Below are 24069 nucleotides of genomic sequence, written 5' to 3' on the forward strand. Positions count from 1 at the left end.
CTGGGTGAGGCCTGTGGACTGCTGAAGGGAGCACAAGAGAAGTTGAGGCCACAAAGGGCATGAGGAATCATTCCTATTTTTCCAATTTTAAAGTTTAAAGAGTTTAAATTTTAAAGTTTAAAGAGAATATATTTGCACTTTTGGAAACTTCTTAAAAAGATAACTAAATTTTCATTATCATTCTTGCCCCTGTTCATATATTTTACCTTTTTGTAATTAACCTTTTTCATGTTTGATAACTGTACTTAGTGTATAGGGAGTATTGTGGCTGTATATTCAGGAGAAGGGCATATAGTAGAGTAAAATTTAAGATCTTGCAGAAACTTTTTTAAAAACCACATAAAGCAAAACCTTTCAAGACGCTTCTGTTCTCCTTTAGCAGAGGGACAAGACAGAGGAGACTGGTGTTGAAGGTCCAGAGAAAATTAGGAGTCCTCATAACACAGGAACGGTCAGGCCAGCACTGCCCTTCAGTACAGCTGTCTCAGAGGTTCCTGGCTTGTGCTGCTGAACCTCCTGTGGTGACCTTACACCTTATTATGAACACCTGAGCCTGCAGAGTTGAGCAAGACTACACTGTGTATACCAAGTTCTCCATGAAACGTGTTCATTTCTGAAGAATGCTAGAGATGGTTTCAAGGTTCTCGGATATTTTAATGACTAATGGCTTGTATTTAATACATGTTTACTTAGGAAAAACTTCATACATTAGTTCATTGGGTCTTTCAGTACTCCTAACAGGACATTAAAGGTTCATCTGTGGGAATTAGGTCATGATTTAAAAGTGGCAAGTCGGGCGCCTGGGTGGCTCAGTGGGTTAAACTCTCTGCCTTTGGCTCGGGTCATGATCTCAGGGTTCTGGGATCAAGTCCCGTGTCGGGCTCTCTGCTCAGCAGGGAGCCTGCTTCTCCTTCTCTCTCTGCTACTTGTGATCTCTGTCTGTCAAATAAATAAATAAAATCTTTAAAAAAATAAATAAATAAAAGTGGCAAGTCATGGTTCTTGTTTGCCTTATACTGAGTCTGTAAAGTTACTTGAAGTTAATCAGAAAGTGAGTTTTAGATATGAATTTTCAGGTGCCAATTTTGTAATCATGTCTGATATAATTACCAGTTTTTGTTTTAGACTTCATGTGTTTATTTTAATAAGTAGGCTGTACACCCAACCTGGGACCTGAGCTCATGACCCAGAGATCAAGAGTTGCGGGCTCTACTGAGTGATCCAGCCAGGTGCCCCCATAATTACCAGTTGCTTAAAAAAAATAAAATAAAATAAAATAAATCCAGGCTATGTAATATTACACTTCATGTGATACTCCTTTACAGTCAAGTTTTATTAGTTCAGACTATATCTCTGTAATGTATCTGAAAGGCAGATGCCAGTTCTGCACCGAGAATGAACGACAGGAGCCCTAGACTTAGTTTGAGCTCTCTGCACAGCCCGCTCCTCCACCCTCTTCCTCAGTGCTGTCAGCGCAACCCTCCTGCTCTGGACGCCGGTAGGGAATGCTCTGTCTAAAACAGAATATCCGTGATGTTTTAGGAATCCGTGACATTTGAAGATGTAGCTATAGACTTCACCAAGGAAGAGTGGGCCCTGCTGGACATATCCCAGCGAAAGCTGTTCAGGGATGTCATGCTGGAAAATATACGTCATCTCGTTTCCCTAGGTGAGTCTGCCAATGCATACCCTTAGATAGATGGGTGGGTGGGAAGGTAGTTGGTCATTCAGCAAGAACTGGAACAGCTTCTGCATATCCGCATACCCACTCCACTCTCTACCCTGAATCTTTCATAGACCTTACTTGAAAGAAAGTTCTTTATATTTTACTACAGTTAGTGTGTCACACCACCAGAATATACTTTTGACCACAGTTTAATGTCTTTGTTACTACTCAGTCTCTAACAACCAGAGCAGAAATGGGAATTCAATATTTCTGAATGCATAAACAATTTAAACATTTTCTAAATATTCTCCCATAGTCATTATTTCAAGGGTTGAAACTAGACCAATGACAAAAATAGAACTTTGATTTCTCTTGTTGAGCTTATTTGGTGTCTGTTTAAAAGTAATATTGAACCCACTGTGGAGACATGTAATTTCTCCATTTCTGAAAAGACTGAGGATTCTGCATTCTGTCTTTAAATTTGGGCATGGACACCACCATCCAGAAGGACTTCACCATTTTTGACACATATTTGGATTTGTGTTTTTCTATCCAAGTTCTTGTGTTCTCCTTATTCTTCTTCAGTTGCCTGTCCTGGACTCAATGATGATTAGCCTTGGGGAAGGAGAGGACTTTTAGTAGTACAGAATAAAAAATCCACGTACCTTTTTTCAATGAACAGGATATCAGCATTGCAAATCAGATTTGATTTTCCAGTTGGAGCAAGGACAAGAGCTGCGGAGTGAAGGAACCGGATTTCTCCAAGGCCAGAGCCCAGGTGAGCTGCAGGGACCTGTGCTTCAGTATGAGGAGGTGCCCACTCACTGTATGTTATTGGAAATACCAACTGAAGATTTTGTCAAGTGAGTGAGTTTCTAAAATGTGGAGAACAACACTGGGGCAAAATTTTTCCAATGTTGTCCTTATTCCTTGCATTTGTCGATCACAATTCATATTTCCTCTTGCCAGTGTTTCTTTTGGCTTTGGGGAAAGCATATTCATATACTTAAATGAAGTTAAACTTTCACACAGTAACTCCTACCCTAATATTCCCCTTTGAAGGTTTCTCTTCTCTTTCCCTACCCAATCTGCCGTCATTAGAATTTTTTCATAATTCAATCCTGAAAATCTTTGTGAATTAGTATTCCTAGAGTATTCCTTCATTTGACATATTTGCCCCATCAAAGTGCCAGTTTTTGAAACATACTCACATGGGTCTTGGTGCTTTTCAACATTTTCATTACCCTACTGCCATTCTATTTGTTTTGTTTTCAATTATTTCAGGCAGGGGAAATGCCTTTAAAGAACAAGAAATTATAGCCACACAACGTATCAACAGGAAGGACACATCTGCAATCATGCCAGTGGTAAGTTTCCTGAGTAGTAACCCTGGTCATCCAAATGAAAGACCTAAAAATAGGATGTTAATAATTGAGCACAATAACCTAATTCATACTAAGTTGGGATTAAACTTTTTTTTTTTTTTTTTGAGCAAAAAGTTTTGGCTAGTTTGAATTTAGTGAAGAAATAATCTGAGCCCCCAAACCATAAACACTGATGATATACCCAGTCTTTGAAACATAATCTATAAGCTCTATAGTTGGGATGCTACAAAAGAAAAAATCTTTACGTAGACAGGGGAATAACAAACACATTGTGTGTATGCAAGTAACACTGGCAAGATTTTAACTGGAGACTATCACTGAGTGGTTAATTTAGGATTTCTGTGTAGAAAAGTGAATGTATGGATATGTAGGCCAACTTTAACAACCTTTTATCTCTTTCCCAAAAGCAGGAATCTCTTACTGCAGAGGATCCCTTTGAATATAAAGATTTGGAAGAAGATTTCACTCATGGCTTCATGTTGAGTCAACATTTGTTAACTCACACAGAAAAGACACCTTGTATCAGTAAACAGTGTCCAAAATCCCTTAGTGACCAGTCATACCTTAATCAACATAAGCAAATTCACACCAGAGGTAAATCATGCGAGTGCCATCTGTGTGGAAAAGCCTTCAGTAATTGCTCAAGCCTTAGGAGACATGAGATGACTCACACTGGAGAGAAACCATATGAATGCCATATCTGTGGGAATGCCTTTATTCAAAGCTCAGACCTTAGAAAACACAATCTAACTCATACTGGAGAGAAACCATATGAATGTCATCTATGTGGGAAAGCCTTCAGTCAGTCCTCCAACCTCAGACAGCATGAGAGAACACACACTGGAGAGCAGCCATATGAGTGTCACCTGTGTGGGAAAGCCTTCAGTAAATGTTCTGCCCTCAGACGACATGAAAGAACTCACACTGGAGAAAAACCGTATGAATGTCATCTTTGTGGGAAATCCTTCAGTCAGTGTTCTGCTCTTAGACGACACGAGGGAACCCACAATGGAGAGAAAATTATAAATGCCTTCAGTAAATATTCTGACCTTAGATAACATCATATTATAAATGTAGTGAACGTGGGTGAGACTTCAACCATAGCGTTAACATTTAAACACACCTCTAAGGGACTTGCCCATTGAAGAAACTAATCAACGTAGAAGATTCCTCAGTCATGCTTCCTCATGTGACATACACCAGCTTAAATGGAAGAAATCCCCGGGTGTGACAACTGTGCAGCAAAACCATGAAGGATGAAAGAGGACTCACTCTGTCTCAACCTGTAACACACTATGGGTCTGCACACTGGGCACTGGGGACGGCGCGCAGCCAGGTACCAGGTGTTTCGCCCACAAGAAAACTCAGTGAAGTCTGAATAAACACTAACACAAGATGTAAGAGGATGAATGCTCTTGAGAAATAACAAATCATTCATATTGCAGTGAGAAAGGAGAGACCCTTTGTTCATAGAAAGGCATTTGGGGCACGTGTGAAGATTCAGACTGTATACAGCACTCAGTGTCAGTGATCACTTATTTCTCAGCCAACATTAAGCTTCTTACCTGAGGAGATGGCAGTCAGGAAACCACAGTGGCGGGAACTTCAGGCAGATTTCGTAGCAGGAAACTAAGTCTAGGGAAAAACCTCTAAAATTAGAGCCTTTAACATACAATGTAACCAGTAATTCAGGATTTTGAGAAAAATAACTATTCATGGGGAAAATGTGGCATATAAATACAAAAAGGTAAAGTTGATCTAAGCATATCAAATACAGAATTTTCTAAAAGGTAAAACTTTTTCAATACATTATTTCCTGTAAATACTTAATTAATAAACTCTGTTGCTGAAAAATCTGTTGTTGAGGTTCTGGTTTTCTCTATGCAGCTGTGAACACATGGGTTTGAGCCTACACTCCTTGGTATGTAGATTAGAGACTCAACAAAACAGTGTCCTTTTCCTCTAACAGAGATCAGCTCCACTGTTCCAACTTCCCACCATCAGCTAGCATCACCCCAACTGACAGCTCACTCATTTTGCTATGAGCCTGGAGGTAGAATCACACCTTTTAGTAGAACCACAAGCACAGTATCCCAGATACTAGTGTAAACCATGAGGCTGCTCCAGCCCTCCTATGCCCCAGGGAAACTCGGTCTTTCCAGACCAAGAACATTCCTTAGAGTTTTTCCATGAAGCTTCTTTGAGGGCAGGAGTTCATCCAATGACCACATCTTAGATCTTACTCAAGTGAGTCCTGAATTATGTGCCTTCCTGTTCCCCGAACAGAGCCACTGCTATGTACCCCCACAACAGTCCTGCAAAGAAAACTCCAGAATGATAAAACCCCCTATCAGACATCACATTAAGCCCTTATAATTAACTTAATCTATTCTTCTCCAAACAAAATAAAAATTCTCACAAAGGCAGTCTCCCTGGCTTTGGTCCCAGGGCTTGGAAATGGATTCCCCTTCAACAAACCCCAATACTGGACCTAAATCACAGAGGGAGTTGTTCTTTAGCGACAACCCAGCTGATCTGTTCTCTTCCCAAGCTGACACAGTCCATAATCTTACCCTGAGACCAATTAAATGAGCACATCTCTGGATAGAACTGATACATCATTTAAAAAAATATATCCACAAGTGATTCTGCTGTGTAGCCAGGGTGAGTCAAGTCATAGGTGAGGACAACGAACAGTCAATATCCAGCATCTTGACACCTTCGCTGGAGAGGCAGGGTCCATGATCAGGTGGGGACACGGAGGTGTGAGCAAGGGTTGAAGGGAACAAAAGAGGGATCAGAAGTTCAGACTTGGGGGTAGGGGGTGGCGCCTGGGTGGCTCAGTGGGTTAAGCCTCTGCCTTCGGTTTAGGTCATGATCTCAGGGTCCTGGGATTGAGCCCCGCATCAGGCTCTCTGCTCAGCGGGGAGCCTGCTTCCCCCACCTCTCTACCTGCTGCTCTGCCTACTTGTGATCTCTCTCTCTCTCAGTCAAATAAATAAATAAAATCTTAAAAAAAATAATAAATTCAGACGCTGGAGACAAACATGGGTTGTAATTCCCACCATTACAGCCAATTAGATCTCGTTACTGAAACTTTCTAACTCATTTCCTCAATTCTAAAACGTAAATACGCTTAGTCCCTACATCTTAAGAGTTGCTGTGAAAACTTAAAAAAAAGTATTGTGAAAACTAATGAGTTGGTACTGCATACACATAACAGGTGCTTTGTTTTTGCAAATATTTTACAAATTAACTTGAAATGTGAATATACCACTCTCTATTATTATATCTGATCTGCTTACAACAATATGTAACTTATCTCTATGCTATAGTTGTTTTTAAGTGGAATCCTGGGGCTCAACTAAATTTTGAGAACTATCTGGTGGCTCAGCCAGGACTCACACACCCTTTGCCCCAGTATGTCTCCAACAAGGGAAGAACTGACTTGGGGCCTGCTGGGGGTGGGGCCTGTGCTAGTGTTGGGACCCCTAAGATCGATGCACACACACCCTTTTCAGAGGAGGCCATGTCGTAGCGGGTTTTATCTTCCCTGACTTAGGGCTGTAAGTGCACTGAGCAGTTGTACTAAGATCAAGGGACTTCATGGCAGATAAAAGAAAATTTAGAGGACTATGAGGTGACAGACCCACACAACCAGCTTTGTTTGAGTGACACTGACAGCTTGCTGTAAAGGGAAGTCCCACACAAGTTCACTCCTTCCAGAGGCAACAGTGTGGGGCCCCCATCCAGAAGGGGAGAATGGAAAGGGAGTTCATGGGGGAAAGGGGTCTTCACCGTCCAGATGGAAGCGTTAGTCACAGATGGGGAGTCTGTGGTGGCTAGCAGCAGCTTAGAGACTTGCACAGTCCACAGTTTACCTTTATGGCTAGCAGATCATGGGTACAATGCCACAGTATGCACAAAATGTAAGCTCTGTATGGTTAAAAATCTGCTAATTTCAGCTGTTTAAAACAATTCAGTATAAAAATGTGAGTTTGGCACTGGTGGACTGAAAGCTCATGGGCCTGGTCTGCTGTGAAGATGTAAAATCTTTGGATCATTTATAAAGTACTTGATAATTTCAATAGATTTTTCTTCCTACTCACCAGTTATTTCTTTTGCCTGCTCAAATCCAATGTTGCAACCTTTTATTTATTTTTTTTTATTTTGGTTGTACTTTTCAGCTCCAGAATTTCTATTTGATTCCATTTTATAATTTCTATCTCTTTACTGAAGCAATCCATTTAGTGAAACATTGTTTTCTTCAGTTCTTTGAGCATCACTGAACTGCTAAGTTTAAAGCCTTTGTCTAAGTAGGAAGTCCAAGGTCAGTGCTTCTCAGAGACCATGACTGTTCAATTTTCTTTCCCCGTGAGTGGGGTGTGAAGAAGTGTTTCTTCTTTCTTTATATGGCTCAATTTTTTGTTGTTGTTGAGTACTGGAGATCTTAAATATTAGAATGTATCTCTGGAAATCAGATGCTCCTGCCTTCCCCACATCTATGCTGCTATGTTATGAGGGTTGTACTTGTTTAATGACTTTTCTCAACTTTTTGTAACAACTCTTTGTTGCATGTGGCCCTGAAGTCTGTTCTTTTAGCTTAGTGATCCCTTTGTGATTTGAGAGAGAGCTCCTGCAGTGCCTGGAGCCAGAGCAATCCCCTGTGAGTCACTGCAGACTGGCCCCTGCTGGCACTCTGCTCCAAGGCTTCCCTTCACTGGCTGTTGCTCTAGCGCTGAAGGCGAACTCACACGGTGCTCTCCAGTATTTTCATGTCCAGCTGTGGGCATCAGCATGGCCTTCTGGCTGCCCAGCGCACAGATTTTCAGTGCCCTTCGTCCCTCAGTTATGTATCAGCATCTTCCTTCTCAGGCTTTGTGGTCTGCCTGCCTGACTCTGGCTCCTCTGGTTGATCCCTTCTCCAGACAGAAGCTACTAGTTTATTTCACTGAAATGCTCTTGACGGTGCTACCCAGGGGGCCCTTCAGCCCCTAGAAAGTTCTGAGAACGTTGAAACAAAGGAAAACTCCCATCTGTCTGTCTTAGAGTCCCCAAAGAGGTCAGAACACACAACCACAATTCTCTGAGAACCTTTGTGTTACCCTGCACCAGGAATGTGGGCCCACAGAGCTGGGCAGTGTGGCATGGTAGGTGGGTAAGCTAAAACACCACAATGCTGTTTATTGAAATTAAGTAAAACTTTTTTCTTCATTAAGTATTCCCCCAATTATCTAAACTATCAATAGCTCATTCTCCAACTTACTTTTGCAATTTTTGTTTTCCTAGTTCAGTGGTTTCTCCTGTCATTTCAAGATTTTGACTTACTTATGCTCTCTAAAAGATCTTACTAAAAATAGATAAATATGTTGTTGCATCCAAACAAATTCTGGACACTTTTACCTGAAACATTCATTTTCATTTTATTACTACCTGAAGCACCCAACTGTTTTGTTTTTTGAAACAATTCCCATTATCATGTATAGCATTTTTAAATGCCCCTACCTTTATGTTCTAGACAAACTACAATGTAGAAAGAATTAGCATGCATTTCTCTGGGATAAACTTTAATCTATGGTCTGTAAGAATGAGAAATACTCTGCTGCTGGGGTTTTGGTTTTTGATTTGTTTTTGCTTTACCAGGACAAAAATTTAGTATGACCCTAAACCTAGTCTATATTTTAGTTACCTTCATTTCCAGAACTAGAATACAAACTCCCAGAGGGACTTTCCAGTTTTCTCCTCTCTGTCGTATTTCACTAACACCCAGCAACAGAACTCAATTCGAGACTTGGAGCTTTGGCAAAGCTGTTTTCTATACCACAAATATCCTTGTGGCTAATAGGTTTCAAACACTGTTCACATGTCACTCCTTCATAAAACCTGTCTTAATTCTTTCAGCCCAAGGTCCTGTCTAAGACCTTTTACAATACTTGGTTTTCATATCTCTGTTACAGGTTTAATTTCACCACATCACCTCTCTAGAGAATCCTGGTTGAATTTTCATTTTTTCAATTAAGACTCTGTACATGAGGGGCACCTGGGTGGCTCAGTGGGTTAAAGCCTCTGCCTTCAGCTCAGGTCATGATCCCAGGTTCTGGAATCGAGCCCCACATTGGGCTCTCTGCTCAGCAGGGAGCCTGCTTCCTCCTCTCTCTCTGCCTGCCTCTCTGCCTACTTGTGATCTCTGTCAAATAAATAAATAAAATCTTAAAAAAAAAAAAAAAAACCCTCCTCTGTACATGAAATTTACCAGGCATTGGTCTCAGAGCTCAGGATGCAGTGATAAACAGAATTGCCCTTGACCACAGAGTCTGGTGGGTGCTGTATCTAGATCTTATCTTGAGAAGCAGCAGCACAAAGCAGTAGTTATAGGAGCACACTCTGAAACTAGACTGCACTGTCTGAAGACTATCCCTCTACCACTGAGGAAATGTGTGACTTTGAGCAACTCATTTTTACCATTTGTTAATTGTGGGTAATATTTCATAGGTTTTTTTGTGAGAATGAATTAAATCATGTACTGCATTTACAAACGAGGCTGGTATATAAGAACTCAATATTTGATATTTAAAAAAAATCAAGATATTTCCTTGGAAAGTTTTATTAAATATTTCCACAGTGCTCAAAATACCATACTACAGTGATTAGTTGCAAAGAAATTTATAGTACCATCATGTGTTGCTTTATTACCTATGTAACTTATGATACATTTTTATATATGTATTAAAACATGCATTTGATAAATGCCATTTGACTGATATCATTAATTCACGTGGGAAGTGCTGTGACTGCATTAGAATTGATGCCCAATGGGTATTCTCATATGTTTATAAGTCTTTAGAAAAGACATAAGAATATGCATCTGCTCACTGATTTGACACACAAAAAATGTATACCTGTCACCTCTGCACAATATTTAAGACGACTATCCAACTTAAACACAGAAAAATTTTGCACACAAATTATGACTTGAGCAAAGCACAGATCTTCCATAATCATGGGGGCAGGAGGTAGACAAGGTAGATAATAGCTTCTACCCTTTTATACATCTGACAGAATTGTTCCATGGTCATGGCTCGGCCAGATACACTTTTATATCAAAATCATCTATCAACAATTTATTAATAGTATCTTAAGCTAGATCATATCCAGTTTCATCTTCCGTATAAGTCAACAAATAATTCTTCTATTTTATGATTGTTCATATTTTATGATTGTTTATACGAACATAACTTATAATCTAACATTTGTTCATAAGCAGTGACTTCTACTGTACAATGGAAAAAGCATGCATTCATATATTCTTAATAGTATTTAGGTCTAATATTATTTCCTAATCAGAAATCTCATTTAAATTTTGCTACACATAACATGCAAATCTTTTGTGATCACTAACTCTATTAGCTATATCGATATTATAACTTGTAAGGCCAACCATATTCATAAGTATTCCTAGAGTTGGGCCTCCAATAATGCTGTGAGGTATACTTTTTTTCCCAGAAAATAGCAACATCTGATAGCTCTTACAAAACAGTCTGGGATTTTCATGGCTTTATGAAAAGGCATCAAATCTTCATGGTGCTAAGCTCTGTTTACATTCTTACAAACTCTGGCAATTTTCTCTTAGTTCAATGTATTTGTGCTAAAACTGTATGGAAACAAATACAAATAAAAACACTCCAGAGTCTTTGGAGTGAGGAAGCCGAAACGAGTTTTTGAAAATGTTGAGCCAAGATTTGACAGAGAAATTTAAAGTCTGAATACTGCCCCTCATCAGAAAAGCTATTTTTATTTAAAAAAATTTTTTTAAGATTTTATTTATTTATTTGACAGAGAGAGATCACAAGTAGGCAGAGAGGCAGGCAGAGTGAGGGGGGGGGGGGAGCAGGCTTGCCACTGAGCAGAGAGCCCCATGCAGGGCTCGATCCCAGGACCCTGAGATCATGACCTGAGCCGAAGGCAGAGGCTTTTTAATCCACTGAGCCATCCAGGAGCCCACTCATTTTTTTTTTTTTTTTAATTTGACAGAGAGAGAGATCACAAGTAGGTAGAAAGGCCAGGAGAGCAGGAGGGGGAAGCAGGTTCCCCACAGAGCAGAAAGCCCGATGCGGGGCTTGATCCCAGAACACTTGAGATCTGAGCTGAAGGCAGAGGCTTAACCCACTGAGCCACTGAGGCACCCCAGAAAAGCTATTTTTAGAGGGCAGACATATAAACTCGACCATACAAGAACCAAATATATATATCATATGTAATACACAATTACATATCAGTCTGTATTACTCATCTGTGTCAAAATGCTTCTAAATAAAAAAGAGTATGACTAGTACACAGTCATTATGAGTAGTTAATAGTAGAAGTAATCAAACATGTATGTGTTACAAAATTATAATGGTGTTTTTAATAAACTTTTAATTTGGAACAGATTTTATTCAGACTAAATTTAAAGAAAATTTGGGAAAATACACAGATATTTGCCATATACCTGAGGCCCAGTATCCCCTCTTATTTCATCTTGCCATATTTGATGTAATTTATAAATTAATATGTCATTAACTAATTCCATACTTTGGTCAGATTTCTGTGATTTTACTGTCACTGTTCAGATTCCCATCCAGTATACCACATTTATTCATGTCTCCTTAGGCTCCTCTTTGGCTATGACATTTTCTCAGATTTTCTTGTTTTGATGATTTTGATGATTATGATTCTTTAGAATTACCATAAAGGTATATTTGACTTTTTCCTCCATGATTAAAATGACTGTGGTCTTTTGGTTTTGAGAGGAAGATAACAGAGATAAATTGCCATTTTCATGACTTTATAGCAAGGCTACATGCTCTCAAGATGACTTAGTAGTGTTCGTCACATTTCTCCGCTGACTTTACTTGTGTACCACTCTTTGTACTGCTCATTCTCTTTTAAAGAACATCACAGCCCACATTTAAGAAGTGCAAAATTATGTTCCACCTTAAGATGATGAGTATCTAAATCAATTATCTGGGGTGTTTTCCATATAAGTAATATCTATTCTTTCACATTCATGCATTCACATCAATATCAATCCGTATATATTTATTTTATACATTGAATTAGAATTCAACTCTATTTTGTTGTTTTCCAACTGTGGCATGAGGAGATCTTTTATTTGGCTTGTGTTTTCCTTTGACATAATCCCATCCATATTTTATGTTTTGTTTTATTTTGTAACTTCCTTTTTGGAAACTCAACATTCTCCATGGTTGTCAAATAATTCCTGCCCTGTCCTAGTATCAGCCATTTCTGCAAGGAGTCCTGGTTCATCTTATTGGAGAACAGGATTAAAAACCCAGGTTCTAGAGCTAAATGTGCTCACTGCTACTGGGGTTTGCTTCTTGACCATGCTGACACTGTAAGGAAGTATAAGTGTGTGTGCTTATTCCAATCTTTGTATATACACCTAACTATAGATACTGCTTATGAAAACAGTATCTATACTAAGCTAAACACTAGTTCATAGTGATGTATCCAACATGGATTATTTTAACTTTCTTTCCTTGCTTATCTCTAATTTCCCACTCTAACAGCAAGATACCTGGCTCCTGCTATCTGCCATCCTTTTTTTTTTTATTATTAATTGTTAAATTCCAATTCACATGTATAATGGTTTCAGAATTGCTAACTAGTACCTCCCTAGAGAAGAACCTTATCAAATAGAATACACTGTTTATCTAACAGTTCCTTTTGGTTTTGGTCTTATAATCCCAGTTATTCCAAGATACTTAGGTCATCCCCTTTTTTCCTCCACCTATAGTTTTTCTTTGTTTCATACTTTTAAATACTATACTATAACATTATTTCACCTTGGGATTCATCTACCTCCCAAGTGATTATTTTTAAATTTAATTCATTAATATTTACTATTTTTGCTGTAAAAACTGTACAGCGGAGGAGAAGCAAGGTGGCAGAGGTAGGAGACCCTATTTCAATCAGTCCCCCGAACTGAGCTAAGTATCTACCAGGGTACTCTGAACACCCATGAAATCAGCCTGAGATGTACAATTATACATTCTGGATCTCTTCAGGGGCAGAGGATCATCAGTGGAGAGGTACAGAAGAGATGGGAGTGTGCAGATTGATACTGGAGGATAAACAGAAGGAGGAAGGAGCCACCAGAAGTGACCCACTGGAAAATAATATCCCAATATGAAAGTGCCTTGTGCTTGGGGACCAACATTGGTTTGGAGACTGATCGACAGCACTCAAAAAGAACAAAGGGATTTAAGGGACAATCGCTGGGAGTGGGCACGGACCTAAGCCCATGGTCCCAGGATGGCCACAGCTAGTGCCCACTCGCACAGAGACAATTTATACAAACAGGACTTCACAAGGAACATGATGACAATAAAAACTTATATTTCAATAATCCCTTTCAATGTGAACAGCCTAAATGTCACTATAAAACAGTACAAGGTTGCAGACTGGATAAAAAGACAGGACCCATCCATATGCTACAAGAGATGAATTTTGAACCTAATGATACATCTAGACTGAAAATGAAGAGATGGAGAACCATCTTTCATGCCAACAGGCCTCAAAAGAAAGCTGGGATAGTGATTCTCACATCAGATAAATTAGATTTTAAGCTAAAGACTGTAGTCAAAGATACAGATGGACACCACATCATTCTTAAAAGGTCTATCCAACAAGAAGATCTAACAATTGTAAATATTTATGCCCCCAATATGGGAGCACCAACTACATAAGCCAACTGTTAATTGAAATAGAGTCATAATGATAAGAATACATTAACTGTAGGGGATCTTAACATGGCACTCTCAGCAACAGACAGATCATCTAAACAGAAAATCAACAAAGAAACAAGAGCTTTGAATGACACACCAGACCAGCTGGACCTCATAGATATATACAGAGCATTCCACCCTAAAACAGCAGAATACTCATTCTTCTTGAATGCACATGGAACTTTCTCCAGAACAGACCACATACTGGGCCACAAATCAGGGCTCAACCAATACCAAAAGATTAATATTATTCCCTGCATATTCTCACACCACAATGCTTTGAAACTAGAACTCAATCACAAGAAAGAGTTTGGAAGGAATTCAAACACTTGGAAGCTAAAGACCATCCTGCTCAAGAATGTTTGGATCAACCAGGAAATCAAAGAAGAACTTAAACAATTCATGGAAAACAATGAGAATAAAAAAACATCAGTCTAAAACCTATAGGATATGGCAAAGGCAGTCCTAAGGGGGAAATACAAGCCTCACTCAAAAAAAAAAAAGAAAAATCCCAAACACACAAACTTTCTTTACACTTTAAAGAACAGGAGAATCAACAACAAATTAAGCCAACCCCATGCACAAGAAGGGAAATAATTAAGATTAGAGCAGAGAGGACACCTGGGTGGCTCAGTGGGTTGAGCCGCTGCCTTTGGCTCAGGTCGTGATCCCAGGGACCTGGGATTGAGTCCCACATCAGGCTCTCTGTTTTGGCGGGGAGCCTGCTTCCCCTCCCCCCCACCCCCACCTCTGCCTGCCTCTCTGCCTACTGGTGCTCTCTGTCTGTCAAATAAATTTTTTTTTTAAAAAATCTTAAAAAAAAAAAAAAAAAGATTAGAGCAGAGATCAATGAGTTAGAAACCAGAGATACAGTAGAACAATACCAACAAAACTAGAAGATGGTTCTTTGCAAGAATTAATAAGGGTGGCTCAGTGGGTTAAAGCCTCTGCCTTCAGCTCAGGTCATGATCCCAGGGTCCTGGAATGGAGCCCCGCATTGGGCTCTCTGCTCAGCGGGGAGCCTGCTTCCCTTCCTCTCTCTCTGCCTGCCTCTCTGCCTACCTGTGATCTCTGTCTGTCAAATAAATAAATAGAATCTTAAAAAAAAAATAGAAATCTTAAAAAAAATTAATTCCTTTAAAAAAAAAAAGAATTAAGATCGATAAACCACTGGCCAGACTTATCCAAAAGCAATGAGAAAGGACCCCAATCAATAACATTATGAATGACAGGGACAGATCAAAACTAACACCAATGAAATAGAAACAATCATCAGAAATTATTATCAACAGTTATATGCCAATAAGTTAAGCACCCTAGAAGAAATGGATGCATTCCTGGAAACCCATAAACTTCCAAGACTGAAACAAGAAGAAATTGACAAACTGAACAGACCAATAACCAGTAATGAGATTAAAGCAGTGATCAAAAGCATCCCAAAAAACAGGAGTCCAAGACCTAATGGATTCCCTGGGGGAATTCTACCAAACATTCAAAGAAGAAATAATACTTATTCTCCCGAAGCAGTTTCAAAAAATAGAGACAGAAGAAAGGTTCCAGACTCTTTCTATGAAGCAAACATTACTTTGATCCCCAAACCAGGCAAAGACCCCATCAAAAAGGAGAATTTCAGACCAATATCCCTGATGAATATTGATGCCACGATTCTCAATAGGATCCTAGCCAACAGGATCCAACAGTACACTAAAAAGATGATCTACCATGACCAGGTGGGATTTATCCCCATTATGCAAGGGTGGTTTAACATTCACAAATCAGTCAATGTGATAGAACAAATCAGTAAGAGAAGAGAGAAGAACCATATGGTCCTCTCAATTGATGGAGGAAAAGCTTTTGACAAAATATAGCATCCTTTCCTGATTAAAGCTCTTCAAAGTATATGAATAGAGGGAACATTCTTCAACTTTATAAAATTCATCTATGAAAAACCCACAGTGCATATCATTCTCAATGGAGAAAAGTTGAGAGCCTTCCCACTGAGATAAGGAACACAACAAGGATGCCCTCTCTTGCCACTGTTCTCAACATAGTACTAGAAGTCTTAGCAACAGCAATCAGACAATAAGAAAAACAAAAGAGGTATTCAAATTGGCAAATAAGAAGTCAAACTCATTCTCTCCACAGATGACATGACACTTTATGTGCAAAACCCAAAAGACTCCACCCCCAAATTATTAGAATTCATACAGCAATTCAGCAATGTGGCAGGATAAAAATCAATGCACAGAAATCTCTTGCTCTCTTGTACTCTAATAATGAAACTGTAGAAAGAACAATTAGAGAATCAATTCCATTTATAACAGCACCAAAACCCATAGGATAACTTGGAATAAACCTAACCAAAGAGATAAACTACAGAACTACAGAACACTCATGAAAGAAACTGAAGAAGACACAAAATGATGGAAAAATATTCATACTCATGGACTGGAAGAATAAACATTGTTAAAATGTCTATGCTGTCCAGAACAATCTATACTTTCAATGTCATCCTGATCAAAATATCAGTGGCGTATTTCAAAGTGTTGGAACAAAGAATCCTAAAATTTGTATGGAACCAGAAACGATCCTGAATCACCAAGGAAACGCTGAAAAAGAAAAACAAAACTGGGGGCATCATGTTGCTTGATTTCAAACTTTATTATAAAGCTGTGATCACCAAGACAGTGTGGTACTGGCACAAAAACAGACACATAGACCAATAGAACAGAGTAGAGAGCCCAGATATGGACCCTCAACTCTATGGTCAAAAATCTTCGACAGGGGCACCTGGGTGGCTCAGTGGGTTAAGCCTCTGCCTTTGGCCCAGGTCATGGTCTCAGGGTCCTGGGACTGAGCCCCACATCAGGGTCTCTGCTCAGTGGGGAGCCTGCTTCTCCCTCTCTCTCTGCCTGCCTCTCTGCCTACTTGTGATCTCTCTCTGTCAAATCAATAAATTAATCTTAAAAAAAAAAAAATCTTCAACAAAGCAGGAAAAAATATCCAGTGGAAAAAAGTCTCCTCAATAAATGGTGCTGGGAGAATTAGACAGCTATGTATGGAAGAATGAAACTCGCCATTCTCTTACACCATACACAAAAATAAACTCAAAATAGATGAAAGACCTCAATATGAGACAGGAATCCATCAAAATCCTGGAGGAGAACATAAGCAATAATGTCTTTGACTTTGGCCACAGCAACATCTTTCAAGACAAGGCTCCAAAGGCAAGGCAAATAAAAGTGAAAATGAAGTTTTGGGACTTCATCAAGATCAAAATCTTCTATACAGCAAAGGAAACAGTCAACAAAACAAAGAGGCAACCCACGGAATGTGAGAAGATATTTGCAAATGACATAACAGATAAAGGGCTGGTATCCAAGATCTATAAAGGACTTCTCAAACTCAACACCCAAAAAACAAATAATCAAGTCAAAAAATGGGTAGAAAACACAAACAGACACTTCTCCAAAGAAGACATACATATAGCTAACAGACACATGAAAAAAATGTTCAGCATCATTAGCCATCAGGGAAATTCAGATCAAAACCACACTGAGATACCACCTTATACCAGGTAGAATCGTCAAAATTGACAAGGCAAGAAAGGACAAATGTTGGAGAGATTGTGGAGAAAGGGGAAACCCTCTCACACTGTTGCTGGGAACTCAACGTTGGTACAGCCACTTTGGAAAACAGATACAGATGTAGTGAAAAGAAAGGGCCACATGCACCCCAGTGTTCATAGTGGCAATGTCCCCACAACATTTTCCAAACTGTGGAAAGAGCCACTCTTTATCCAGCAGGCAACTGGATAAAGAAGATGTGGTCCATATATACAATGGAATATTACTCAGCCACTAGAAAGGATGAATACCCAGCTTCTGCATCAACCTGGATGGGACTTGAGGAGATTATGCTGAGTGAAATAAGTCAAGCAGAGAAAGTCAATTATCATATAGTTTCACTTACTTGTGGAGCATAAGGAATAACATGGATGACATTAGGAGAAGGAAAGGAAAAGTGAATTGGGGGAAATTGGAGGGGAAGACAAACCATGAGACTGTGGACTCAGAAACAAACTGAGGATTTTAGAGGGGATGGATTTGGGAGGATGGGTGAGCCTGGTGGTGGGTATTAAGGAGGTTATGTATTGCATGGACCACTGGGTATTCTACATAAACAACGAATCTTGGAACACTACATCAAAATGATGTACTTTATGGTGACTAACATAACACAATAAAAAAAACCTGTATGGCATTTGAAAATGTATTGTGGCATGTATCCACCATTAAAGTATCACACAGAATGTTTCACTTATTCGATATCCTCCTTTCACAGACCCCTGGTAACTACTGATTTATTAAACATTGCTATAATTTTGTATTTTCTCCTAGATCACACATAAAGAAATCAAATATTATGTATCATTTTCAGACTGGCTTCTTCTCAGAAATGTGTGTGTAATATTCATCCATGTCTAAATAGTTCACTGTTTTTCACTGCTGGACCAAATTCCATTTCATGGTTATAAACTTTGGTTTTGGTTATATATTCACCTACTGAAGAACATCTTGGTTCCTTCCAGTTTGGGGCCATCATGATAAAGTTGCTATAAATATTTGTGTGCTGCTTCTGGTGTGGGCATAAGTTTTTGGTCCAGATGGGTAATATCCAGAAGTACGATTATTATGGGTACAATGAGACTATGCTTGCATTGTAAGAAACTGCCAGACTGCCTTCTAGAGTGTCTGTGCCATATTCATCCCTATTAGAGGTCCTTGTGGTTCTCCATGCTAATTAGCAAAATGTTTTGCCAATTTTTCTAAATTTTAGCCCCATCCTAATGGGTAGTATTAAGTGGTGTCTCATGTAATTTGCTTTTCCTTAATAGCAAGTGATGCTGAGGATCTTTTTGTATGTTAATCTGCTATCTTTTGTGTCTCTCTTCAGATCGTTTACATTTTTACATTTTTTTTTTAAACTTTGTTAGGTTTTATAAGTCCTTACCATATTTTCTTAAAAAAAAAAAAAAAAAGATTTATTTATTCGTTTGTCAGACATAGATCCCAAGTACGCAGAGAAGCAGGCAGAGAGAGATGAGGAAGCAGGCTCCCTGCTGAGCTCAATCCCAGGACCCTGGGATCATGACCCAAGCTGAAGGCAGAGGCTTTAACCCACTGAGCCCCCAGGCGCCCCTTTACCATATTTTCCACACAGATCTTTTCTCTGATATATCTTCTGCAAAGATGCCCATCTGCAGAAGTCTTTTTATTTTCTTAGCAGTATCTTCTGCAGAGTCACATTTTAACTGCGATGGAATTCATCAAATTAATTTTTCTTTCATAAATCTTGCTCTTGGTCATATATACAAAACTTATCTCTACACCCAAATTCAAGAAGATACTTTCTTACTTTTTTTTTCTACAATTTTTAAAGTTTTGATGGGGGCAAGATGGCGGAGGAGTAGGGGACCCTATTTAAACCGGTCCCCTGAGATGAGCTGCCTATCATCCAGACCACTCCAACACCCACAAAATTAGCCCGAGTTGTAAGAAGATATATCCAGATCTCTACAAAAAAAATTTTTTTTTAAATTTTGCATTTTACTTTTGAGTTTATGAAAATAAGTTTTGGTGTGCGGTGAATTCTGTTGTTTTCCACAGGGTCAAACAGTCGTTGCGCGCCGCTGCACTGCCTCTGCTCCAACGGCAAAATTCAGCTATTTGAGTGGGTCTATTTTTCAGACCCTTAATTCTGCCCCATTTGCCTCTGTCTAATCTATCGCCAAGGTCCTGCTCTAATCAGGACAGACTTTAGGTTAGTTTCTGGAATTCGGAAAAGGCTGGAGGATCTTCGACTGGTTCTTCCTAACTGTGCGGGCTATTCTAACTTTAGCAACAGCTTAAAAAGTCTACGACAAAGCTCGCTGGGGCTGTTGGTTCGGACGCACGGAGTCTACCGGTACGCAGGGAAGACGCGGCATCTTAACGACAGCGTAGCAGGCTCTTTCCTCGGCGGAACGAAAGCAGCACGCGCCGAAGACCGTTTCCTGCCCTCCTCGCCAGAGCCCAGAGAGCCGGCGAACCCCGCGCGGGACGCCGTCACTACCGAGTGCGCCGCCACCACTCCCAGGACCTCGGGGCGTCACGCCGCCCCTCCAAACGCCAGCGGCCCGTTGACTGGCGCCTTCTACGAAGCTCACGAGCGCCCGGAGCGCAGCACGCGCAGGCAGAGCCGGCTTGGCGTGGCCGCGGATCAAGGCGGACCCCGGCCAGGCGCCCCTCCGGCTACGCCCGTCACAGCCTTCACCTCCGGGGGTCTCGGCGACCCACGCGCTCTCACAGTCCTAACACTTCATGTAACGCCGCGGCTCGAAACGCACCGACCCGGCGGCTTCGCAGCAGGTGTCCCCTCTGCGGGGCCGCGCCAGGGCACGCGGGCGGCCAGAACGCGAAGAACCACGCGCGCACCCGGCAGCCCGCCCCGCCCCGCAGGTGTCCCTCCCGCTGCCTGCCTCAGGGCTCCCCCGGAAACACTCCCCAACCCGGGACCGTGACCACCACAGGCCGCACCGTCGCCCCGAAGCGCCTCCGGGCGCGGGCGCGCGGGTAAAACACGTCCCGCTAAAACACCACACGGGAAAGGGTCAGGCACTCGGGGCAGGGCGGACAACGAGCTCCTTCCTCACCGTTCGTGAAAAACCATCCCGCAGCGGCCGGGGGAAGCCCCCTCCCAGCAGTCCGGGCCGCGCGGGGCTGTCACTCACCGAAGACGCGGGCCCTCGTCGTCCGCACCGTCGCCGCCGCCGTCTGTCACGAGGGAACGTCGCTCCGGCTCTCGTGCACACGCGGCGTCTGGGGCAAACGGTCGCGACGCGCATGCGTTCCACGCCGGTCTAAGGCGCAGCAAAAGAAAAGACGGGTTGGCGCGCCCCCTGCCGGCCACTAGGGCACAGCGCAGCGCAGGAACCTTTGTGCTCATTTAAGGGACCGGGAAACCCCTGTGGTAGATTCTCCTAAATCACAGAAATTCAGTATCGAGGGTGAAGGGTATTAATGACCGCACGTGTTGTAATGAGCACTGGGTGTTATACGTAACTAATGAATCATGGAACACTACATCAGAAACTAATGATGTAGGGGCACCTGGGTGGATCAGTGAGCCTCTGCCTTCGGCTCAGGTCATGATCTTAGAGTCCTGGGATCGAGCCCCGCATCGGGATTTTGCTCAACAGGGAGCCGGCTTCTCTCTCTCTCTCTCTCTCTCTCTCTCTCTCTCTCGTCCTCTCTGTCTGCTTGCGATCTCTGTCTGTCAAATAAATAAATAAAGTCTTAAAAAAAAAAACAACTAATAATGTACTATACAGTGGCTAACTGAATAAAAGAAAAAGGAACTTAAAGCCCGAGTACCAAAAAAAGAGAGAGAGAGAGAATGTAAAATATTTCATTAATAATTTTTACATTTTTAAAAAAGATTTTATTTATTTATTGACAGAGAGAGAGATCACAAGCAGGCAGAGGGGTGGGCAGAGCCAAAGGCATAGGCTTAACTCACAGCCACCTAGGCGCCCAATAATTTTTACTTTAATCACATGTTGGCAGATATTTTATTTTATATATTTGGGGGGTTAAATAAAATGTATTTTAAATTAAAAGAAATAAAATATGCTTAAAGAAAACATTTAAAAAAAAAAAGAAATTCAGTATCCAGATTAATCAGTTCCACAATTTTAGAAATTCTAAGGGTAGGACTTACTTAAATCTGGAAATTCTAACTGAAATAGAGCCGACTCTCCCATATATTGATGCAAAAGCATGGAGATTATATATGAAGCAAAATATAATGTAACTATACAAAATCAACTGCTTACATATATAAAAGCAGTGAATGATTGGAATTTAAAGTACTAAAAGTGTTATTTACAGTAGCACCAAAGAAGTGAAATCCTTAAATATTCAAAATAACAAAACATGTAGAAATATGCATGCAGAAAAATATGAAACCCTGGAAAGATATCAAACAGAATCTTAATAAATGTAGAGACGGTCCATGTTCATAACAGGCAAATTCAATATCATTAATATTGATATGTTGTTGGATGTTGGGGTGGAAATGAGCGATGAAACTCATGTTCAATGTAGAGGTAAAAACATTGGTTGCTTGGGTTTGTGTGGTTCTAGTCCCTGGGTATTTGGTGGAGATATTATCTAAGATTGGAGACTGGAGGAAAAGGAAATTTTATTCGAGGGAGAAGTCAATGGCTTCCGTGTGGGATATATTTCATTTCAGGTGCCCATACCACATGCAAGTAGAAATTACACCTCACAAAGGAAATCTACACAGGAGCTTTTGGACATTGCAGATGTAACAATAGAAGAAATCAAAGAAATGCATGAGATTGCTAAAACAGTATATAGTGAAAAGGGAGAACAAAGCCTAGTTTTGAGATGCACCTCCTGATGATTAGAGGAGGGCCTTGTGAGAGACACTGGGAAGGAGTAACCATGGCAGTATGAGGACAGTCAGGAGCCCAAAGGGTCAGAGAAGCCTAGGAAAATGAATAATCCCTAAAGAGGTCATAGTCTAATTTTCTTTGATGCCATGTAAGATGAGACCTAGAAATGATAGGTTTAATTATGGGTAACCATGATCTTGTTAAGGTTTATTAATAGGGAAACCATCATTAATATGGAGAGCTCTCTTATTAAGGAGGAAACCACTGGTGATCTTAATTATTAGGATAAGGGTGATGTCAGGAAACTATTCCTTTCAGTTTTGTTGTGAAGGCAAAGGAGATGAGGCTGAACAGAAGAAAAGATGGGCAGAAGCGATTGCCTTTCAAGATGAAAGATACATAATGCGTTTAAGTGAGAAGACAGATGGAGCAGTGGCGGGGAAATTAATAATGGAGATTTAATTTATTATCGGTAACATGAAGTCTGAGAAAGTTAAAGAGAAAAAGAAACACATTGTAAAAAATCAGACTTAGCTATGGTAAATATGACCATTCCGTTTAAGTGAAAGGCATAAACCATAAGATTGAATGGAGGCATGTTGGTAGATTTTATGGCAGTGAGCAAATATATTTTTTCAAATTACCCATTTCATCTGTGTGACAAAACATAAGGGGACCCTGAGAACTATGATATTCAAAATGCCTAGAAGTTCAAAATATTCATGGAGCATAGCAAAACGATTTTTCTTGTTGATATATTTGGCATGCCAGATATATTTTAAAGTGAATTAGAGATTTGTGTCTCTATAATGAGGCCAGAACTGAGATCATAGTCCTGGACTGTGTCAGACGGAGCCATGGGGTCCGCAGCATTAGAGGCACAGGGATGTGGGAATCGATCAGGAGACGCAGGGAAAGGTCAGAGGCGAGCGATCACACTGGTCTCGGTAATATAGGTCAAATGAGCAACTGTGGGGCACCCGAGGGGCTCAGTTGGATGAGCATCTGCCTTCAGCTCAGGTCCTGGGATCGAGCCCCAAGTTGGGCTCCCTGCTGGGCAGGGAGTCTTCTTCTTCCTCTCCCTCGGCCCCTCCTCCCTGCTCGTGTTCTCTCTCTCTCTCTCTCTCAAATAAATAAAGTATTTTTAAAAAAAAAAAAAAGAAAGAAAAGACTTTAGATTAAACTGGGCATCGACTATGAGGAGAGGTAGGGGCTGATAACTCTCGCAGAGGGAGTCCCTGCCCTGGGAGTTCCCTGCGGGTAACGTTACAGACATGCAGAGGGCTTGTGTTCAATGAGCTGAAAGGAGCTCACCTCAGGGCCAGGTGCCCGGAAAACGGATCTGAGAAGTTGCATCCAGGTAGAACTTAGATCTACTAGATGCCCCTGAAGACAAACATGTTTTATTCTATTTTCTGTGCATAACATGAAATAAAATATTGTTTTGCGAATCTTGTGTCTACTGAAAAGGACAGGTCTTGTGTTTTGATTGAACCTCTATGTTGCAAGAAGACCTCAACTTGTTTTAGAAACATTGGTCGAATCATGTTCTGCATCCCAATTTTCACTGGAAAAATAATCCCAGTGTGCTTAGGACCCCAGCCACCTGCCCCAGCCACGTGTCCTTCCATCTCTAAAGAGGTAATATGTGTTTACACAGAGACATGGTTGAAAGACCTCATTATTGTTGTAGTAATGACATATGGAAAGAGCTACGGAAATCATAATCATATTTTAAGGCAGCAACGAATATTAACAAAATACATATCC

The 24069-nt window shown here is 40.6% G+C and overlaps 1 protein-coding gene across 1 annotated transcript in view; it reads left to right on the top strand.

Annotated features, from left to right (window-relative positions):
• Nucleotides 1–4907, top strand: part of LOC131820368 (zinc finger protein 705A-like) — a 31702-nt gene extending 26795 nt beyond the window's left edge. The window contains exons 5-8 of the mRNA XM_059155939.1: nt 1543–1669; nt 2349–2444; nt 2951–3033; nt 3459–4907. Coding sequence (XP_059011922.1) covers nt 1543–1669; nt 2349–2444; nt 2951–3033; nt 3459–4109 — 957 coding nt within the window. The 3' untranslated portion in view covers nt 4110–4907. The remainder of the gene's footprint in view (nt 1–1542; nt 1670–2348; nt 2445–2950; nt 3034–3458) is intronic.
• Nucleotides 4908–24069: the final 19162 nt, after the last annotated feature.

Source organism: Mustela lutreola, chromosome 18, assembly GCF_030435805.1.
Source record: "Mustela lutreola isolate mMusLut2 chromosome 18, mMusLut2.pri, whole genome shotgun sequence".
NCBI classification, from domain to species: domain Eukaryota; kingdom Metazoa; phylum Chordata; class Mammalia; order Carnivora; family Mustelidae; genus Mustela; species Mustela lutreola.